Source organism: Octopus sinensis, linkage group LG3 (genome assembly GCF_006345805.1).
Source record: "Octopus sinensis linkage group LG3, ASM634580v1, whole genome shotgun sequence".
In the NCBI taxonomy this organism is placed as follows: Eukaryota; Metazoa; Mollusca; class Cephalopoda; order Octopoda; family Octopodidae; genus Octopus; species Octopus sinensis.
This window is the reverse complement of record NC_042999.1, coordinates 100,518,439-100,542,206: the sequence shown is the minus strand read 5'-3', so window position 1 is coordinate 100,542,206 and position 23,768 is coordinate 100,518,439. Positions and strand designations below refer to the sequence as shown.

General features: G+C 32.9%; 1 protein-coding gene across 1 annotated transcript; it reads right to left on the bottom strand.

The window, feature by feature from the left end:
- Window positions 1–974: 974 nt before the first annotated feature.
- On the bottom strand, window positions 975–18,553 carry LOC115209321. The gene is made up of 3 exons (XM_029777665.2): window positions 18,208–18,553; window positions 5,685–5,837; window positions 975–4,790 (listed from the first exon to the last, which is right to left on the bottom strand). The coding sequence occupies exons 1-3, from the start codon at window positions 18,476–18,478 to the stop codon at window positions 4,558–4,560; spliced, it is 657 nt and encodes a 218-aa protein (XP_029633525.1). The 5' UTR covers window positions 18,479–18,553; the 3' UTR covers window positions 975–4,557.
- Between the last annotated feature and the right edge of the window lie 5,215 nt (window positions 18,554–23,768).

Sequence of the window (23,768 nt, the reverse complement as noted above, 5' to 3'; positions counted from 1 at the left end):
GATAGTAAATATTCATTATTCTAGTATTCAATTCTTTATTAAAATATTGGCGAAGAAAACATTTCTATAGTACTGACAACTATCTCTTAAACAAAATTTTGTTATATCTTATTTGTTACTGTGTGTACTCAGAACAATAATTTGACTTGATGAAATAGTTGGATTCAATGCTTGTCTTCCCTTCAGAATTTATCCCATAACCTTTAAATAGCAGGAGAGGGTTGCATAAATGTGTGTGCCAAACAGACAACAAACAAATCTTTTTCTTAAGGGTAATTTTTGTACTTATTTTCACAAAGACTATAATAATTGTTAGTCTCCCATACAATAAAATTTACAATCTCAATGGTGAAAAGTGCAGTAAAATTTTCATTCACTTCCCTTTGCACACAGCATGAACATAAATTCATTTGAGATTCCTGCATTACAACCATTGTCAATTGGTTGAAATTGCTTTGGTTTGCTTTTGTAAATCAAGGTGCTTTGTAACAAATTTGGTTCCACTGTGTAACACCTTGATTTACCAATACTTTGAGTGGAATGTGGTTGATAGAAACTGTGTAAAAACCCATCTGTTTTGCATGTGTTTATATTTAAACTGATCAAAAACAAAATCAGTTTTGTTTGTATTTTGTAACTTAGCAGTTTGGTAAAATAGCAATTGATGTATTAAGTACCACACTGAAATAAATAGGGTTGATATGACTGAGTGAAAATTCTGGAAAAGTGACTCTCTCAAATTTGTCCAGTGATTGAAACCAAGAAAAGAATATTGGATTGTTTGTTTCTCTTATTGGTCATGTTGGTCAAACACTAATCTGAGGGAAATATTTTAAACATACAGCTTACCAATACAGCTTGGTTACGTAACTCCTGTAGTTAAGGAAAGACAAAGTAACTTCTAAGCTTATCAAAGCTCATAACTCACATTGACTGCACTGAAAATAAACATGACAATAATAACAAGTCTATAATTATGACTTTTAAGATGTTTACTTCTCAAACAAGATTGGAGTTTCAGGTATAAAAACATTTAATGTGTGATGAAACATGAATTTCAGAAGGCCCACAAGCTAACTGTTTCAATAAATATGCAAGTTACACAATGAAGCAAATGAAAAATATTCTAAATGTTTAACTTCTTGTATATGATGAAAAATATTAAGATTATCAAAATATATGAACTTCAGCTATTAATTTGATAAAACCCCATTGTCCAGTTAATTAATAAAATAACTTTATTTCCAATTTTAATTACTGCAAAACTTAAGTTCAGAACAATGGCTTTAAATGCAGTGGAATTAGTTTATGGAAAAATTGAGACATTTAAGAATAATTACAACATTTAATCAACTCAAACAGCTTCAATATCATTTGATAATACAGGCTATTCATTTATAATGTAATTAGCAACAGAAGTAATAAACTTATAAACAAAAAAGAAATTATTATAGATGCTACAATATTCCTCTAAAATGTTCTTTTCAAAAAAAATATAAAATGTAAAGTACCTTTATAACTCAATCCAAAAATGTTACAAATATTTTAATTTGAAGAGCAAATATGATAAGTCTTCGATATCATTGTATAACAATGCAAAAAAAAAACAAAAAAAACCGGAAATGAGAAAAATCTTTTCTAGGGATATTTTGTGTGTAGATCACAAATCTAACATCCATTTCTTCTTGTGACCCTCCAGATTCTTGTAAATTACCATTTTATGTTAAATACACTGATGGTTCCATAGGAATTGAGTGCAAACAGGACTGGGCTGAAACTGACAACTTTAAAAGTTATGAACAGATTTTGATATAATTTTAGTGGTGTGTTCCAAAGGTATTTGTCAACCTAACCTATGAAAATTATAAAAGTACACTCCATATTTTTATAGTTATATGGGTCCAAATCTGTGGTAAATTTGACAAGAAACCACACCTCATTACTCAACCTGAACTCAATGATCTAGTTTGTGATTTAATACTTACTAAGCAATAGTAAGCAATCCTGGCCTCATGTCTGCAACAATGGAACCCGTTGGATAAAGATGCTCAAAATTACGATATTTGGGAAGTGTTCTGCAGGTCTATAGCAATTCTTCACTTTGGAAAACAACTTGACTTATTATAACGATATCAGACCTATTCAATGCCCTTGAGCTGACCTGTGAACCAAATGAGTGGAGGTTATTCACAGATGCATCTTTTACAGCATAAAAGCAGTTCTTTTGCACATTGGGAACACCATGCCTTCAGTTCCGATAGTTCACTCGGTCATTTCAAGAGAAACATATGAGAACCTCACTTTTATTCTAGACCACATAAGTTACAAGGAGCATGAGTGGCTAATTTGTGCAGACTTGACTGTAGTAGCCCTATTTAATGGGCTACAAACTGGATACATCAAGTTTGTTTCCTTTGCAAGTGGGACGGTAGGGCTAGATCAGAACATTATGCTCAGAATGGCCACCTTGGGAAACTATGACACCTGAATGTCATGACCCACTAATTAAAATCATTTTGCCACCACTGCATATAAAATTAGGCCTAATGAAGCAATTTACTAAAGCACAGCAATATAACAAGTCATGTTTCCAGTACCTTGAGGTGATCTTCCCTAAAATAAGTGATGCCAAGATTAAAGGAGGCATATTCATAGGTCCTCAGATTTGTCAACTTATAGCTGATGAGGACTTGAAGGTGACAATAGATAAAACTGAGCTAGCGGCCTGGCATGCATTCAAAGATGTATGCAAAGGACTTCTGGGAAAGCACCAAGTGACCCAGTGAGTGAGTATAGTGGAGAGCATAATCAAGTGCTACCAAGATCTCAGATGCAATATGTCACTGAAGATACACTTTCTTCATTCTCATCTGTCCTTCTTCCCAGAGGATACAGGAGATGTGAGTGATGAACACGGAGAGAAGTTCCATCAAGATATAGCATCAATGGAAAACAGGTATAAGGGAAAATGGAGCCCAGCTATGCTGGCTGACTTCTGCTGGAATCTGAAGCGTGACACATAAGATGTCTTATAAACAAAGATGTAAATACTAAAATGTAGGTTAATACATTATATAATGCTTATGAAGTAATTACAATGGACATATTTAATCTGACTTTGGGGGCAAAATAAATTTATGGTATCATAGAAATTGGTATAAATTGCATAGTTATTAAGTTGGTAATTTACAAGAAAATGTGACATGAATGGAGATTTTTGTTATAAAATTTGAACTTAGCACAATCACCTTCATAATAAAATGTACATGAGAACTATGTTTTTTTTTCTTGACCTTGAAATTTGTTGTACAGTGTATTCAGGATATATAAAAATGGATTTAAAAAAAATCTATTTACAAAATATATTTAACTAATAATTAGCATCACAAAGGGTGTTAATTATTAGCTGTGATATGCTGCTGATAAGCAAAGATTGCAAATTTGTCAAATGTTTTCTAGAATTTGATTTAAAAAAATATTTTATGATGAAGTAAAAAATGTGAATTTGATATTTAAAAAATATATTTGTTTAGAAAAGATTATGTGAAGTGTTTGATGAATGTCTATATTTCAACTAAGACATTACAAGAATATATTTAATATTTTAAAGTAATGAAATAATTAATTCAAAGCTCAACAGTTCATATCTTGTCACTGATATGCAGTGTACTCAACAAAAGCATAGTGAGTTACATAGCTATGTATTAGTTGCTATTTAGGTCCCGGTCAGCCTGATGAAGCATTTCAGCCATGACCACCTCATCATTTTAGGATTATTATGGCTACTATAAAATGTCAATTTTTTCCCAAGGTGGACTGTAATTTGAAGGTGATTTAGTTTACTGTCAATCAGCTTTATGATGGACAGCTTATTGTATGGCTGATGCACAGCTTATTGCTCTAGACAGAGAGGAATGTAGAATTGACAAGTGTTATCCTAGAATATAAAACTTGCAATAAATTAGTGTTCCCTATCAAGGAGGTTGATGTTTCTAAATCAACTCCATAAATACTGAGGTAAGTGTCAATAAAAGAAGTTGAAAATGCAATAAACATGGTTATCTGTCACATGTATGTAAAGATTGTTTGGGGGGTTAATACCCAAGTTACCAACAATATTTGACCAAGAATGATACTGTGCAATTTTGAAATTTTGTAAACAATTATCTAAACATGTAAAACTGCCACATAAATCTCATATGATATGTGTTAAATGATTTAAGTTGCATTACAAGCAGGCTGCTATATTTAACAACACTCAAGTAAAAGTAGATATTTTCATTAGCAAACCATCAACAGCCACTCACCATTGATCCCTGTTTTCAAATGTACAGCTCTGCTAAGAGCTGTGCCTTGGTTTGAGATGTAGGCAGTGACAGACTTACAGAGATTAAATATAGCTTTATGTAGAATTAGAAAACATTTGTTTCATATTTTTTTTGTAAAAGTAAAAAAATATTTCTACAGTTTCTTATGTAAAGTATGAATAAATAATATACAACCAATATACTTTAGCTACTTAAAATCAGAATGATTTAAGTAGCCAGAGTATCAGTGCTAATATCTATGCACAGACAGGGCAAACTTTTTGGCTTTGGCTTTTGCCTTTTTAGTATCATATGCAGAAAATGCAGCTAAAGCAAAAAACAATGCTGCAAATATAAGTATCAAAGCTCCACCTGCACAAAGACCATAGGACCAGGATAAATGGATGTGTCGATGGTTGGTAAGCCAATCTTTGTGACCAGTTTTCAGACCAAATAATAACAGGGCCGAGATCTGAAATGTTACTGAAATAGAAGAAATATAGAATGAGATGTCATTAAAGGTAGTAATGAAGAATATAATTTTAAGGACTTGAAACAAAAACAAACATAGATTTGTGACTTCTAGCATGTCATGAAGATGCTTGAGGTCTTTATCATATTTTTTAGGCATCACAAAACTTCTAGGCTTGGTTCCTTTAATTTATAATTAAAAAGTTATTAGCCTTTAAAGTTTGCAAAATTTGTGTACTTTGGCCAATCAGAAGTGAGTATTTTACACATCACTGTGAAGTTCTGTTAGCATAGTTAGCAAAGAACTATTTCCATAGTAACCAAGGAGTGTAACCACATTGTGTTCCATAACCGTTTGTAAAGAACTTGTTTCCATAGTAACCAAATATGTTGCACATGTGTACAAGGAGTGTAACCACCATATGTTCAATAATTGTTTGTTTTCCTAATAGTAGAAATTTGATTTGACCAGTGACGAGATGGCCACAACTTTAAACCTTTCCTGTTTGATGGAAAAAGTAAAGATAGAAGATGATGCAGCATATTTCTTCCAAGAGAAAGGAATAATACCAGAAAAGAAGATTTATTACAAAGGACATCCCACGGAAAAAAACCCCAAAAAAACAGTTCATGGGAATTTGTACTGGCGTTGCCAATGGAGAGGCTGCAATGTGTCTGTGTCTACATCAAAATTGTTTTTTAAAGATTTTAACATGCAGTGACTTAAACTACAAAGATCCAAAGCAGCTGCTCAAGTTGCTATACAAAACTGAATGTGAAGCCACACGGCTGTAAAATAAAGTTGTTAACCACACAATTAAGCCTTGCTCCCATGTTATGTAGAGAAATACAAATGAACAAACATCAAAATACATAAACAGAAAGTAAAATGAAATGGAAACTTACTTGCTAATAGTGTCAGAAGAGCTGAAATCACTGCAACATGGACCTTATAACCAGTCTGACAGCAACCACACATTCGTATTACTGCCATGATCAAAACCAGGATGAGGAGAGCCACAGAGAAGGCAGAGAGCAGCTGGGTGCCAAGGAAGAAAGCTACAATAAAGAGAAAACAAAAAAGGGATTTTCAGGTAATGTTAAGATAATGTAACCTGAAATTTATTTTATCCTTTTATGTAGGTGGTGGTGGTGGTGGTAGAAAAATCTGAACACTGATTGTAAAGTAGTAGCATAACTAAATACCACAAGGCATTTTATCAGGAAGTCTATTGATTTTGTCACTCACAAAAAGTCATAGTATTTTATGACTGCCATTCACATCATGGATACTTTAGAAAAATATTAAATTGACCCCAGTACCTCACTGGTATTTTATAGACCCCAGAAGAATGAAGGAAGAGTTAACCTCAGCATGACCTGAACTTAGGCTGTAAACAATAAGAGGTCATAACTAGAGACATATTGTCTGATGCTTTGATGGTACTGCCAATCTACCACTTGTAAACATTTAATAAAATGTTGAACTTGTCAAAGCAGATCAAATTTTGATGAAAATAATCATTTTAAAGATGTATGCAAAACTCTATTAATTCATATCAAAATTGAATATATTCACGAAGAGAGTCCTTAAAGCAGTAGGGTATCCATACTTGATACTTCGATATGTCTAGTTTGAAAACTTATGTGCTGACAACTGGAGTCATCTTTACTTTTCATTCATAAAATAAAGAACTAGGGGATATGACAAATGGTCACCTTTGACACCAAAACAAAATTACAGTACATATCAAGGAAACAGTTTTACCCTATACCCATCCCATACATAACACAGCCCAAACCTTCAAAATTGTGAGAATCATCACAATTTTGATGAACTCTCACTGTATCTTTAACACTGTTTCTTCTTCAGGCTCAGAAAATACTTCATCCCTGATCAGATGTTGATTCTGTATGAAAAATGCTTGGATGGAATTCACAGAGTTCTTTCTGCTTACACAGCTGGAATGGTAATGGTAACGAGTATATTCCAGTAGAGATTGTGGGAACCACAAACAATCTCTACTGGAATATATTCAGTCACTGATGGGTTACTCCATACCAATTCACTAATCACTAAACTTTGTCTCTGTATTATCTACTGCTACTACATTGATGCCTGCTTCTCTGAACAATCAAGTTGTGTACTACCATCAATTAAAATTGTACCTGATACCATCTGTCTGTCTTCATCTCACTAAACACTTTTTTTCAAACTCATGTACCTAGTGTTTAGCCTCAATCATCAGTGATTGAGCAGATCTATGATCAAAGACATTCCAGCAGTGACAATCGCATTTTTTTTCAGACAGTTTATGTAAGACTGCATTATCTAACGTGTGTCTTTCTTTTTTCATTTTTGAAGACACTCTTAGGGGGAGATTTGGCTGTCCTTTCTATAAAGTTGACAGTTTCCCTTATTAAATTGTTTTATTAGTCAGTCCTGGTGGTGGCCACAGTAGAGATGGTCAAGGTAGACTCAGTTGAAGTGTGGCAGTTGCTGTTCCTCTGTAATTATCTTTAGTAGTGTACATCTCATTACAATGTTTGGAACTAATGAGGTAATTAATGCTGCTGTTGTTAATTTTGTGAGTGTTTGTACTGAGTTGGAGGGATAGAGGTTTGTTAGTTGTGAAAAGACATAGAAGAGAAAGGTGTTCTACAGAGCAGCTGCCTTTGTAGTAAGATATTGCACAGGATATATTGTGGGAGAGAGAGAGGGGTAGAGAAAATGAAAAGGAAATGTTAAAAAAGGATATGGAAGTAACTGAAGAAAGAGTAAAAACAAAGAAAAGAGCTAGAAAGATTTAGAAAATGGTGAGAGAGAGAGATAAAAAGATTTAGAGAGTGAGAATGAGAAAGTGAGTGAATAAAGCTGGGTGTGAAGACAGAAAGAAGTTGATGGAAAAACCAAAGAGAGATGGAGAGAAGAGGAAGTGAGGGATAAGGGCAGGAGATGAGGACATAAAGTAAAGCAGTGAGAAACGAGTGAACAAGATTACTGTTGAAAACAGGCAGAAGAGAATGAAAAATAACAATAAATCTCAAATAAAACTTCCCCTCCCCCAGCCCACTAAAAGGTTCAAACAATAAAAATTTTACATAAGGCAACTTCTGTGACTGACATGTTACAACAGCAATTTTACCATTGTGGAAGAAGAAAGGATGAAGTGGAAGGTGAATGGGAGGAGATGGGAGTGTGTGTGTGTGAGGTCTATTTCTTTACAAAATAAAAAAAAAAAAATATTACGAAATCCAGTCAAGATCTTGTCACCAGATTACGGAAACATATGTCATCCCTATTACTCAAATTCCAGTCTTGATAAATCACTGTTAGCTTTAAGCACTACTCTATCAAAGAACACTAGAATCAGCTAAGTGTTGGAAAGAACAAAAGTTTGCAAAATAACAATGACAAAAATAATAAATAAATCTAAATGCTCAAAGAATGAGTAAGAATGAAAATGGATTACACAATAAAGAATAATATTAAAATAAAGCTCAATTAGACAACATGATTTTCTTGTTTTACTATAACAATAACTTTATCAATTTTTGATACAATATTTGATACTATGAATGTTACATCATATAAGAATGATTATAATTAAAATCAGTCATACACTTTTTTTTGTTTTAATTAAAAAAAAAATCATAACTAAAATATTTGGAGCTGAAATATAAAAGTAGAGATAAATTGGAAAATTCAAAATTCAAGCTGTAGAGAAGTTCTAAATGAGTTTCATATTAAACCGAGAGGTTTTAATCATGCCATGATTCATAGTTGGGTTTTTACGAATGTAAATTTGACACAATCAGTGATTTTTATTACTAGCACTGTCCTCAGCCTTCCTTTTAACTGGGTTTTGCCTATTGACGGGAGAGGGAGAGGATAATTGCCTTGTGGTGGGTAGGAGACGCATGTTCAATCCCAGGTCAAGTAACTAAGCAGACCTAGGATCAAATGTGTTCCAACAATGAGCGTTCTATCATCTGTTGGGTATTTCATATGCAGGACAACATTATCCAATGTCCTTTCTTTCTGAGGTGGCTGAGGTGTAATTTCAATGAGGTTTAGTTTGCTATTTCTAGCAGGTTCAGCAACTATGCAGAGATTACTTCTTTCAGGTAACAGGTTGTGCCAACAATCTCAACTACCACAATGAAGAAGCAGCTTCTTTGATGTGGTTGGTTGACTTGCTAGAAACCACACACTACTGTCTTGAAATAAAACACATTAGAGCAACATTGCTCATGACAGTGAGACCCATACAGACTGAAAAGGAGGTAGACAAATTGCCAAGTTTAACCCTTTAGCATTTAAACAGGCCATATTCTATCTGTTTTGTTCAAATCAACCAAATCTGGACTCTCAACCTATTCTACAATGCCATTCTAAAAATATACAATCACATCAAAATTTTAAACTATCAGATAATGTATGATTAATTCAAAACAATGTAAATAAATAAGCAATACATTTGACAAAATAATCTGAATGCTAAAGGGTCAATTAATAAAAAAAAGACTCTCCTAAGATACAACATAATAAAATTAAGACGGTTTTGAATATTTTAAAACTTGCTCAACACACAAAAAAAAAATATTATATGAATACACTATTTTGTCTTTTTGTTAATAATGAGGCGGAGGGGGTAAAAAATTTCCTAATACTATGGTGGAGCCTGGTATTTGTCAGTTTGAAAATCAACAACATTAGAGTACACTTATGCCTTTGAAAAAATATGGGAAGGAGATGGTTGGAACAGCTTTGAACAAAAGTTGGCTCAACCAGGGCCATTAGTGCAGAGCGAGTTTATGCTGCTTGGGTAGCCCTTGTGTTTGCCCCCTCCTTTTCCTAAGAAAACATCAAAGGTGCTTCCCGCTCATGTCCTTTTAGCAAGGCTAGTGACCGATCAGGGCAAATCTGAGGCTAAACAACAGCATCCACATAATTAATAAAGGGTTCTCATAAATTTGAGAGGAATCAGCTGCTTGCCACCATCGCTTTTGTTTTTTTTTTTGAACTCAGTTTGAATGTTATGCTTGCTGAAGGGAAATAAGCTGTGTTTATCACAATAGTTATTCTTATATGATTTGAACAGACAGGCAACAAGGGAAGGGGAAGAATTAACAAGTGTTAATGGGGAAGATGGCAGCTGTCAAGGAGTAGGAAATAAGATGAGGTAAATATTGCTTCTATTTAAATCCCAATTTTTTAATAACTTGTAAGTCTTTGTCTAGCTCATAATCATTCATGTTTTTAACATAATTAAACAATGTTATGAAGATAGATTTATGCATCAAATTAAAAATAAAATTTACGAAACTGAGAATTTTCGTGGAGTCACACAAGTAATTATGGTAAAAGATTGCATATTCTATGAAAAAGAAGAATAGTTAAATAGATCCAAAACCTGTTTTTCATTAACTCAAGAGAGATGAAAAGCAAATTCCTTGGCCAGTATCTAAGCTGAAAGTATGAAGAACATGCAGAGAAAGCCATAAAGGTTGGTGGCAATTGGAATATTGTGGAGTGACAAAGTGACCACATGTTTATCAGTTTAAGTTCACATCCCAGCAAGCATTTTGCTGCATTTCTGAGCAAAATATTTTGTTTTCCATTGCCCCAGTTCATCTGTTTGTCATGAATAAAAAGTAAAGTAAATTAATCATGCCAGTTTTGTCTATAGAAATTCTTGTTGTTCAATCACCTGAAATACCTGCTAATTATAGTGTAACATAATTTTCCACATGCACTTGTACCCTCAACATAATTCACAAGCAGTATGACGCAGTAAGTGACAAAGCTGGCTCTTTGAACAGGTATAACCCATCCCCAATAGACTTTCACAATTCCCTTCTAGCCAGTTTCACTCACAAGGTTTGGATCAATCCAAATCTACAATAACAAAAAATACTGTACAGTGGGATTGAACCTGGGTTTGCATACATGTGAAGTGAACTTCTTAACCACTTGGCCATATCAAGAATACATTATCTGAGATATACCAATGTTCTATACAGGAAAAAGTTCTCATCTATTCAATGCCATAAGAATGGAGTGAAATACTTATTGGCCCTTAAAAACCCTTTGGTAATAGGAGGCAATTTCTTTACACTGCCTTATACTCAAAATTTTCTCTTACCATCAATCGTTTTTATTGCTATCATTCAACTCCTATCTCCAGCATTTGATAGAGTGGAAGTTCTGCAATCTCACAGGATTCAAATCAACATAGCCATGGGCACAGACAATGACTCTTCCCTTACCCTCAAGCATTGTACTCCAGTGCCCTTACACTCATCAATCTCTTCCATTTCTCACCCTTACACTCATCAAGCTCTTCCATTTCTCACCATTTCTCAGTAAGAATTAACTGCTTTTGGAAACATGTTACACAGTGTCCCATTCCTAAGTAAGGCAATCTCTGACCTTATCAACAATTGCGCTATTGCTGTTATTTCCACCATCTCTAAGGTAATGGAAACAACTATTAACAATGATTTCCTCCAAAACCTTGAATCTCTCTCTCTCTCTTTAATGATCACCAGTAGTTTCCATAAAGCCAAATCCACTGTGGAGAAATTTGGGGAAAGCAGTGTTGTTGCTCTCAATATCAGTAAAACTTATGACCATGCTTTTTGAATCTCCTCTCAAAATTGCATGCATATATGCTTCAATCTATCTCTCTTTGATCAATTACTTCTTAAAAGATCACACAATTGCAGAGTGTACCCCTGTCCTACATCTTTAATTTCAATTTTTATACTGGCATGAGTTGGATGGTTTGGTATGATTTCTACAGCTGGATGCTCTTCCTAATGCCAACTGGTGTGTATTGGGTACTTTACTCATGCCATCAACACTAATGAGGTTGCCATGCAGCTTGTGCAGGCTTATGAAATCCGAGTGGAAGGGCAGAGCAGGTTCTTGTCAGGGGACTACATGGCTACTGGCTCTTTCTCTCTCTCTCTCTCTCACACACACAAGCAATATTTTTACAAATTCTGTCTTACCAATTTAATTTCTTTGTCTTTTTTTTTTTCTATTTTAAATATTCTAATTTATTTTATTTTCTACTAATATATTCTTTGAGACTAAGATGGTAAACTAGCAGAATCATTAGCATGCCAAGCAAAATGCTTAGTGGCATTTCACTTGGTTTTACATTCTGAGTTCAAATTCTGGAAGTGGACTTTGCCTTTCAGCCTTTTGGGGTCAATAAAATAAGTACCAGATGAATTCTGGGGTAAATGTAATTGACTTATGCCCATCATCAAATTTACTGGCTTTGTGTCAAAATTTGAAACCAATATTTTCTTTGAGACAATCTTTTTATTCAAGATATGATAGGTCTCATCCAATTATAATCTATACCATTTTAGTCATCAATTTTTGTGCAAATGAGTATCATTATTCTTCTTAATTATTTGAATTCTTCCAATTAAAAAAAAGCTGGTTTCTAACAAAAAACAAAGCTCCATTGCTGGAATTTGGGTAAGAACAAAAGAGGAAAATTATATCTTTTAATTGTTGCAGTCATTGAACTGAAGCCTTGTTGGGGTACCCTCTTGAAGGGCTTAGTCAAACAAATTGATCCCAGCACTTATTTTTTAGGCCTAGTATACATTTTATAATTCTCTTTTGCTGAACTGTTAAGTCACAAGAATGTGAACAAATCAAAATTAGTTGTCAAGAGGTAGGTGACAAACACACACACATATATGAAAGGTTTCAACACAGTTTCTGTCAACCATATGAACTCACAAGGCATTGGTCAGCCCAGAGCTGTAGTAAAATATACTTGCCCAGGGTGCCATGATGTAGGAAAATCTGAAACCACAAAGTTACAAGGCAAGTTTCTTAAACACACAGCCATGCTTGTGTGTTGGACTTACATATTTTTTTTTACCATTTTGCATACTGTTTACTGTTCTGCTTATGGAATATATTTTCAAATTGAGTGTTAGCAGATCATTTTCTTTATTTGGACACCTCAATTATCAACATAGCCAAGTGCACCATTGATTATAAATGTAAATGAATTTATATCCCTGAAGAAAAGCAGTAGGTTTCAAAAACGTAGTCTGTAAATATTTCCTTTCTCCCTGATTTTAAAAGAAATGTTCACTTCAGCAGAGCAGCTGGTATCAATAACTGTACATAACTTTTCTGTTTCAAACAACTATATCAGACTTGTTATGTTTCTATTAGGCACAAATTTTGATAGAAATGATCTACCAGCATTTTCTGATAAGAAGGAATTGCTGGCTTGATATATTTACAATTATAAAGTTACCAAAAAAAAAAAAAAAAAAAAAATTTTTTTAAATGCATATGGTGCTCCAGCATGGCTGCAGTCAAATTCAAATGACTGAAACAAGTAAAAAAAATAACCTTAAAACAGTGATGCTTTCCTCAAACTAATAACTAACATTTTTATTCTTATATAACTTTAAAAAAGATAGAAAACTAAACCACAAACATAACAATGTAAGGCTTCGTAGTTCATGATTGTGAAAGGGGTATAGGAAACAATAGTTTACTAGAGCAACTTGTTCCATTATATTCTAGCTTGAGATGCTGCCATGACCAGTGCAGTATCTGCATGTTACATCTACATTCCAATGAAAAATTCCTTCGGAATTCCAACCGGAATAACTGACTCATCACAAATGACTCAGCACCCAGTCTTAATCTATCCAAATTCTTCAACAGAATATTAATGCCCCCACCCCTTGTGATCTGTGCAATATTAAGATATAAAAGAAGAGCAATAAAGAAAAAAAAATCACATCACCACCATCATCATCTGTGCCTATTCTTCAGTCACAATGTGGTGGAATGGATAATTCAGCTGTAGGGATTCATCTATGCTATTTCTCTAAGGAGGAAAGGAATGTGTAATGGATCTTCACAACGATACAAATCACCATATCAAATGTATGCTCTTGTGCCTGTAATAAGTGAGATTTAATAAAGTCACTATAGATCCAATATTATGAGTTTCCCCTTAATTTCCTAATAAAAAATTTTGTTGCTTTTAAAGCATCAACAAATCAAGGGTCTAGAGCCAAATGACTAATATAGCAATGTTAATTAGAATATTATTTAAACTTATGTCGGTTCCTAATGGTGTTGTTTTGCATTTATTATAAAATAATATATGCAAATTATAAAAATAATAAAAAAAAATATACAGTTTCTCCTACGTGGGTTTTCACTTATTGCGGGAGAGTTTGGAACACCCGCAATAGTCGAGGGATTACTGTACTTCCATTTAAAATAAATACTTTTTATACTCTTTGAACCTACAATATTTGGTAAATTTTGATCCTTTCACCTGCATGATTTTCATTAAGAAAAAACTCAGATATTTTACATGGAATCAAGTACCCTGACCTCCTAATATGCTGTAAACCCCTTATTTTTGTTTGAAAAAAAAAAGGGGGGGGGGACCCAGACATTCCCATATCCTGGAACATTGGAAATTTTATTTTTTCGTTGAATGAATTCCAATGACCTGCAAATCTTACAAAACTGCGATGACATAATGTAATCAATCTACTTACCTTTCTGCAAAGATTTCTTTTAGAGTAATTTCCTGTAGTAATATGATAAAGTAATTCATGTGAAATAGATGAAATAACCATTCGTTTTTACTTTTAGACAGTGATTTTGGGTCGGAGTTTTTCTAAAAAATTTGAATTTGTGTTTATTTTTTCCATATTCTTAATATCCGTATTTTCCCACAGATTTTTTTCAATCAATCTACGTGGGAAAATACGGAGGTTATGAAAATGGAAAAAATAAACACAAATTCAAATTTTTTATGAAAAACTCCGACCCAAAATTTCCCCTCCCCTCCCTGCCGCCTAAAAGTAAAAATGAACGGTTGTTTTGTCTATTTCACAAGAATTACTTTGTCATATTACTCTGAAAGAAATCTTTGTAGAAAGGTGAGTAAATTGATTACATTATGTTACTGCAGTTTTGTGAGATATGGCTGTTATTTCTAGCAAGTGGCTAGCCTGCTTGAAGGCCTGGGGTATATATATATATATATATATATATATATAGGTGATAAATAAAAATATATGCATACATACAAACATATATGTACGTACCTACATCTACATGTATATATACATGCATGCATGTATGCATATATTTTTATTTATCACCTTATTGTCTGACAGCGCCCCGCATCAGGTTCGTTCCGATTCATCGTTTCGGTCCACTTCTTGGTTCCTTTTTTTATATTATATATATATATATATATATATATATATATATTATATATATATATATTTTGTTGAAAAATTAAAATTTTACAAACAAATATTTTTCAGAATCGTAATCTTCAGATTTTTCAACATATTTCGCAAAAAAAAAAAAAAAATCCCGGAAAAAGTAAAAATGAAGGGGTGGGGATTGCGATCTTTGAAAATTTTTTTTCAGAATCGGATCCTCCATAACCAAAAACTTGGGATTCGGTAAAAAAAAAAAAGTCAATATATATCCATTTTACCGAAAGTTATGACGGAAAAATCGGATCTTGTGAATTTTCCGAAAGTCATCTCTCCCCCCAGGGTCGTTAGTGCAAATTTTTTTTTCCTATTCATTTTCTACATACTTGTTAACACCCAGCCGGCTGGTTTATCATTTTTTTTGTTCACGGGTGAAGATCTTTATATTGGTCAAAATATTTGAAAATGGGGATGAAATTTCCGAGGGATCCACCCCACCCAGTTTTCCGGACCCAAAAAGAAGATTTGTAGCATGTTAGGAGGTCACTGGAATTCAATCAATGCAAAAAAAAATTTCCAACGATTCCGAATAAAACGTTAGGTCAGGATACTTGATTCCACGCAAAAAATCCGAGGATTTTGTTTTCCTTAGTGAAAACCATGCGGGTGAAAGGGTCAAATAATAACCAATATTTTCGGCTAATGTTTACTCCCGGTCAGCAAAAAAAAAAAGAAAAGAAAAAAGTATAATAGGTGTAAAAAAATGTGTATTAAACGAATATGGAAACAAAAATTTGCGCCAACGAACCGGGGGGTGGAGAGTGGAATGATGGAAAATTCACGAGATCCTATTTTCCCCTCATAACTTTTAGGAAAATGGATATCTTTTAATGAAATTTGATATAAATACCTTTCAAACAGCATAGATTACGATTTCAAAGAAACTTGTGGGGAAAATTTTTTCCGAGGGGTTGGGGAGAAGACTTTCGGAAAATTCACAAGATCCGATTTTTTCTCTAAACCCTTAGGAAAATGGATATCTTAATGAAATTCTATATAATACGTTTCAAACGGCGTAGATTACGATTATAAAGAAATTTCTGGGGAAAATTTTTTCCGAGGGCGTGGGGAGGGGACTTTCGAAGAGAAAGAAATTCATAAATTATTTTTTTGCTTGAGTGTGATGGAAATAAGTTTGAAAAAAATTTTTTAGATTCATTTATTTTTCGTTTGAGTAATAGAAAAATATTTTTAAAATGATCCCAACGGTGGAGGGAGACGTGCTAAAAAAGCAACAGCTAAATCGCTCTTAACTTTTTCCGTAGTGCAACTGTATTTATGAATTTGTTTCTCTTACCATGCATGATACACGTGATCTTTTTAAAAACCTTTTTCTCTTACTCAAACAAAAAATAAATGAATCTAAAATTTTTTTCAAACTTATTTCCATTACAATCAAGCAAAAAAAAATATAAAAATTTATGAAAAAAAATTCGCCACAAATTTCTTTATAATCGTAATCTATGCAGTTTGAAAGGTTTTTATATAAAATTTCATTAAAAGATAACCATTTTCTCAAAAGATATGAGGGAAAAAAAATCGGATCTTGTGAATTTTCCGAAAGTTCTCTCTCCCCACCTCCCGGTTCGTTGGCTCAAATTTTGGTTTTCATATTCGTTTAATACACACTTTTTTTACACCTATTTGCACATTTTTTTCCGACGCATATCATTATTCACATTAATTATTATTGAAGAAACTATAGGTAAAGGATTTAGTTATTAGGTAATACAAAAATATAATTGCAAACCATTTGTGAAAGGTAACTAACTATCAAAAGTTTTGTGGCGTGTTTGTAAACGCTTCATCAGGAAGTAAGTTTCAAAAGCTTTAGGAGCTGGATTTCGGAAATAATACACACACACACACAAACACACCGTCACTTATAACATTACATCACAATTATTTATTTTTATCTCACTAATTATCGATAATAATGAAAATAGCTATACTGGAACGGAATTTCCGTGTTTGCCCGTATTCATTTTAGTAAGTTACACCTATTCAGGTGTTGGCGTTAGTCCCGAGTGTAGTTTGATTACTCATCGGGAGCCTCTGTGTAGCAGTTCGAACTGTTAGAAATAGCAGCAAATTCTCCAATTTTATTTAAAAAATTGAAGGGTGGGGTGAACCACCTGCGATGCGGGACCAATGATTTACAGCCAAACAATAAAAATTAAAGAAACTTAATTCAGTGTTTTTTGACCATTTTTTATTGAAGATATCCCGGAATTTTAGAATTATATCCACATATTATCAATGCTTTAGGTTTTATAAATTATCACGAAAATTTGACGATTTTACAGGAGGCCTCTTATTTTTCAATTCTGCCGGAGACCATTTAAAAAGGAGGGAATGAAACTAGAAAAAAAGTTAGGAGCTAAAATACCTATGTTAAATATTTCACTTGCTAGATTTTGACAATAATAAACTAAATAATTATCCTTTTAGCTTGAATATTGGAGATAAATGGGAAATTGTAACATTCATACAATTACCAGTAGCTACAACAAAGTACTAATAATGCGTTAGTTAGATTTTACATAAACAAACACACACAACAAGAATAGCGAAACTTTCACAGCCCCAACTTCTTTATATTACCTGTACATTTTTCTGTAAAGTTTTGGAACTTACAATTGAGAAGACAGAAATCAAGAATATTATACGTGCTCGATCGAGTACATCAAAACCAAACATTTGTATAGTACCTTCATATGTATTTACCTGTAATTATTTGTCATTATAGCATACCTACATTAAGTATGTCATGGAGGATTGGCATACAAAAGGTAACAATGTACAGTATTCTCGCTCGCTGATGTCACATTTGAAAGCTTAATATACATAAATATGATAAACAAAATTAATTTGAATCCAAATCAAAAAACTTCTTAATAAATAGTGACATCAAAATACACAATATATGGCTTTTTCAAAACTACGCAGAGAAAATAATTTTTTGTGATAAAAAAAAAGTAATTAAAACAAAATGATGGTACATTAATTAAGAAACTTAACTCATTGTCGAAAATATGACAAAAATTAATGAATAAATCAATCAGTGAATCGTAGAAGTGGTACAATGTGTATATTTATATCTATATATACTTACGTATGGCAAATGTGTCCGAAGCCAGTCTTATGTTTTCATGAAAGACCCAATAACAATTTTTGTAAGTTATTCCCCTAGCCTGGTCACCAGAATTCAACGACATTCCATCTCGAGTGAAACAAATCTCCCACAGTCCCAATCGTTCTAAACCAACCTTAACTTCCTCAAATGTCTCTAACCAATAAGAGGTAGAAAATCCGATAATATAAAGTGTGAATGATAGAATTAAAAGTCCCAGGCCAATACCGAACGAGCACTTCTCCGATGCCATGATGTAACAAAGACTGATCAACTGACAACTGAATTAGGATTATCTCAGTACAATGTAGGACGGTGTTGTAAATCAATAAGTCCCCGCTATAAAATAGCTCATTGGTTACTAGAAACATACGCACTCATATGCGTGCGCAGTCACCCACAGATGTAAACACAATTATAAATACATTTAAATATTAGATAAACACACACACACACACACACACACACACACACACGCATACGCGCGCGTGTGTAGTCAATTCAAAAACCAAAAAAGCAGAGAAAAAAGAAAAAAAGAAAAAAAAACGAACGTTAGGACGGGCACAAGCAATATATTAATTTGATGCTCGGTGAAAAAAGAAAGTTGTTAACATTTCGAGCATAGCTCTTCGTCGGAAACAGGAAAGTCTAAATAGAAAGAAGGAAAAATCGCCTACAGTCTACGTGTGGTCACATTTCTATATGTGTGTGTGTGTGTGTGTGTATATATATATATATATATGAAAAAGTATTGCATTACTATTTTCATTATATATATATACATATATATATATATATATATATATATATATATATATATATATATATATCTATATATATATATATATATAGATATATATATATATATATATATATATATATATATATTATATATATATATATATATATATACATATATATATATATATATATATATATATATATACATATATATATATATATATATATATAATATATATATATATATATATATATATATACATATATATATATATATATAATATATATATATATATATATATATATATATATATATATATATATATATATATATATATACATATATATATATATTATATATATATATATATATACATACACATATATATATATACATACATACATACATAAATTAAGAAAAAAGAGGTAATCAGGAAGATTTCTCTCTCCCTCTATAAAGGAGTGAGTAAGTAGGAGAGAGAGAGGGAGAGAGAGAGAGAGAGAGAGAGATGTTTTCAAAAACAATGACCAAATCAAAATCGACATCTTGAATTGTAATTCAGCTTCAGCTGGCTGACCCCATTGATACTTTATGCAACTGGAAAAAGCCCTTTCTTCTCTGACTTTCTTTCTCCTTTCTTTTCTTTTCTTTTCTTTCTATTTCTTTCAGGACGCACTAATAAAAGTTATCCAAAATTCTGACTACCTCTTTTTTCTTAATATATAAAATCTGTATATTACTTCAAACAATCTATACATACATATTTGCATATACATGTATATACATATATGTGATTATATATAATAATAATAATAATAATAATAATAATAATAATAATAATAATAATAATAAATGCCCTGATGCAGTACCAGGCAGTAGCTCTCATGGCTTCTGATCTTAACTGATTGAAAGTGTTATCATGTACATTGTTTTGTCTTGGTATAAAAGATGGGCTACAGCAAATATTCTGCTCAATACCACAGATTTGCTTGTCAGTTGTTTGACCTTAACCAGTTGAGCATGTCCCTTAGTGGCTGACGATATGTGCATCTCTGATCATGAGCAGAAGTAGTGGGGGAGCATCATAGCCATGTGTTGAGAGGGATTCTTTGGGGTTTGAATAATTCACCTCTGGAAACATGGGTGGTTCTTTCAACATCCTTAAACAACCCTTATTCAGGGACCTTTTGAGCGGGATGGGCTACTCAACCTGAAGAAAATTCTAACTGGGCCCCACCTGCAAGGTCATGTGCTGTTTATCTTGATATGAGATCAGCATGTCGCGCACATATGGTTGTGATGCATGTGCCTGGTGTACCCTTATCAGACAGGTAGTCATGATGGGTATATTGGGCTTTGTATATTTTACCCCAGTGTCACTTTGATGGCATGCACTGCTCTCTCACTCAATAATAATAATATTATGAGGGAATATTATTCCAAACTTACTGGGAAAAATTCAATTTAGAAATACTAAATCAAATTTCACAATACATATATATATATATATATATATATAATATATATATATGTATATATATATATATAAATTAGAAAAAAACATCTTTTATCAATTCAATAATGAAAAATTAAATTATACCATTTAGAAAATTTACATATTATAGAAAGATTAAATATAAAATAAAACATATAACAATGATTAAGTAATGTGCAAAATAATAAATAAAACATATATATTTGCTATATACATATATATATAAAGCAGATAATTAGAAAATGGAGGAAACCACAGATTAAACAACACATCAAATGGACCACATTTATGGCTTATCTTTTAATATGAAGCATGACATAAATCTTATGGCTGTTACTGATTGGATTGCCAAAATGCAGTCTATAAATAAATGCGAGACTAAAGTTCTTCATATTTATAGGGCTACAATTTATTAATGGGTACAATTTATTAGCATTGGGGTACTGCCCTTTGACAATCATGTTAGTATTTTCCTTATATATAGTTTCTTGATAACTTCCATTTTTAAACAGCCTGACCACCCTGCTTCTATTTGCACCTACCTGTTAATAAATTGTAGTATTCCCTAGACCATTAATAGCTCACTTTTTTACCTACTGACCCTGTAGCCCTGATGGTAAATTATTTGATCTTAACATTTTGGGCTTCTAGACTATTTGTCTAAGCCATATTTTCTTTCCTTTTCCTTTTCCTTTTGTTTATGTTGTATGCTCTTGTTTTTCACTCTGATGAAAATCCGTTGCCTTAATTCAAATGCCCTATGAAGATGAAGAACTTTATTCTCACATTTATTTATAGACTGCATTTTGGCAATCTGATCAGTAATGGCCATAAGATTTGTTATGTTTCCTATTTTGTTATGTCATGCTTTGTATTAAAAAATAAGCAATAAATGTGGTCCAATCGATATGTTGGTTAATCTGTGGTTTTTCTCCATTTTCTAATTATTTGCATTGGTTCCTGATAAACTCTTGTTTATCCTGTTGTTATCTGCACTCTACGTGTATGGTGTACCTGCATACCAATGCCCAGGGATAATACAGGTAATGGATACCAATAGTATATACGGATATTTTTATCCCTTAGTCAGTTACTATAACCGCTCTGTTTACTTACACACACACATACACGCACACAGACACACACAGCTAAAGCATACAGTCTGTGTAAAGTTATCTTGCATTGTTTCAAAATCTCTTACATAGCACAGAAAGAAAATCCATACTTAAGAGAAAAAGTTTCTGGGCTGATTTTTTTTTATTCTTTAATAAAGAAACAAAACACATGAGTTCAACATTTCAGAAGGTGTTTTTAGTGTGAATAATCAGAATATATTTAGACCAAAGAGTTTAGACACTGACTAGTCTCCTATGAATAGTTTAGGAAGGAGAAAAACCATAAGGATGTGTTGTAACAATCATTTAGCTCCAGATTAGATATGAGTAAATAAACTATGATCAAAGGCGTTTCAACCATGATCATGTGAGCACATATATATTCATGCACATGCACACACACAGATGCGTATGCATGAACAAAGAGTTTTTATCAATACAATGTCTCTTTGTCAAACAATTTAATTCTATATTAAATAATTCTAAGAAATAGTCTAAAAAAAAATCGGCCATAAAAAATATTAAATGATGAAAAAAGGATTAAACAGATATTGAAAATCAAATTTTTAAGGAAAAAAATTTAAGCAATTTATACATGGAAATAAAAATTAGTGAAAACAAAAAACAAAAAGATAGCGAATACAAATTGAAAATACAATTTTTTAAATACAAGAAATAAAAATAATCAAAGAATAATAGTAATACTGTGCAATAGTCAAAATTTTGTATCACCAGCAGAATATAAGATGACAATTTTATCAAATAGAATGGATATCAGTTTCACTAATTTTGGCATGCTCTGCCAGGTTTTAAGATGCACTTATTAAGTGAGTCATCCTTATGAGCAATTGTTGCCAGAGATCCAATTACACTTGAGAATTCTTCGAGCAATTTAACAAAAGTAATTAAAGACTTCCCATTAAATATTCTTTGTCTGCTGTCAAGCTGTCTCTTATTTCTCATTCTGAATGTATTTCCATGACATTGTTTCGCCCCGCCCACCCTGCAACTTCTCTTTACATAGCTTTCGAAAAGTGTAAAGTGGAGTGGGGGTGGGGGGAACAAACAAAAAAATTCCTTTTGTACATTCCATCTTAAAGGCAGAAAAGCTTTCGAAGGAATTTGAACAATGTCACACAATTTCAACATACTGAATAAAGAAATATTGTGTGTATACATATATATATATATATAATAATAATAATAATAATAATAATTGAATTTAAAACTAATTGTAATTCGAATTTAATTGTAGCCATGAAACGTACATAGTTTTTTTTACTTATTATATTATATTATATATATATAATATATATATATATATATATATATTGATCATTCATTTTTATACTTTTTGAGATCTAGTTATAAGTTATATGTTTTACAAAAATGTATATTATTTGTTATTTATGTTTTGGTTTATGTCTATCACTGTTTGAGTTGCATAATAGTGGTTTTGTCTCTAATTTATATTTTATATATATATATCATCATCATCATCATCATCGTTTAACGTCCGTTCTCCATGCTAGCATGGGTTGGACGGTTCGACCGGGGATCTGGGAAGCCAGAAGGCTGCACCAGGTTCCGGTCTTATCTGGCAATGTTTCTACAGCTGGATGCCCTTCCTAACGCCAACCACTCTGTGAGTGAAGTGGGTGCTTTTTACGTGCCACCTGCACTGGTGCCAGGCGGGGCTGGCATCGGCCACGGTCGGATTGGTGCATTTTACGTGCCACCGGCACGGAAGCCAGTCGAGGCGGTACTGACTTCGGCCACGATTCAGATGATGCTTTTTACGTGCCACCGACACGGAAGCCAGTCGAGGCAGCACTGGCATCAGCCAAGATTCGGATAGTACTTTTTACGTATCTCCAGTCCAGCATCTGCTGGGTGCCAGTCATAGGATTGGTACAATTTCGATTTCGATTTCACTTGCCCCAACAGGTCTTCGCAAGCATAGGTGCCTGTCGTCAGATGAGGTTCGATATTGACTTCGCTTGCCTCAACAGGTCTTTGTGTGTCCAAGGGAGGAAAGGCATGCATAAGTGGGCTGGACTCACTTGTCCTGCCGGGTCTTTTCACGCACAGCATATTTCCAAAGGTCTCGGTCGCTGGTCATTTCCTCAGTGAGACCTAAAGTTCGAAGGTCGTGCTTCACCACCTCGTCCCAAGTTTTCCTGGGTCTACC

Bases quoted from the DNA above. Each gene is read 5' to 3' on its own strand.
- LOC115209321 (XM_029777665.2), bottom strand. From the start codon at position 18,478: ATGGCATCGGAGAAGTGCTCGTTCGGTATTGGCCTGGGACTTTTAATT. The intron at 5,838-18,207 runs GTAAGTATATAT...TCTTTATTGTAG, and splicing joins TTCGGACACATTTGCCATAC to CTTTCTTCCTTGGCACCCAG. The intron at 4,791-5,684 runs GTAAGTTTCCAT...CTTCTATTTCAG, and splicing joins TCTTCTGACACTATTAGCAA to TAACATTTCAGATCTCGGCC.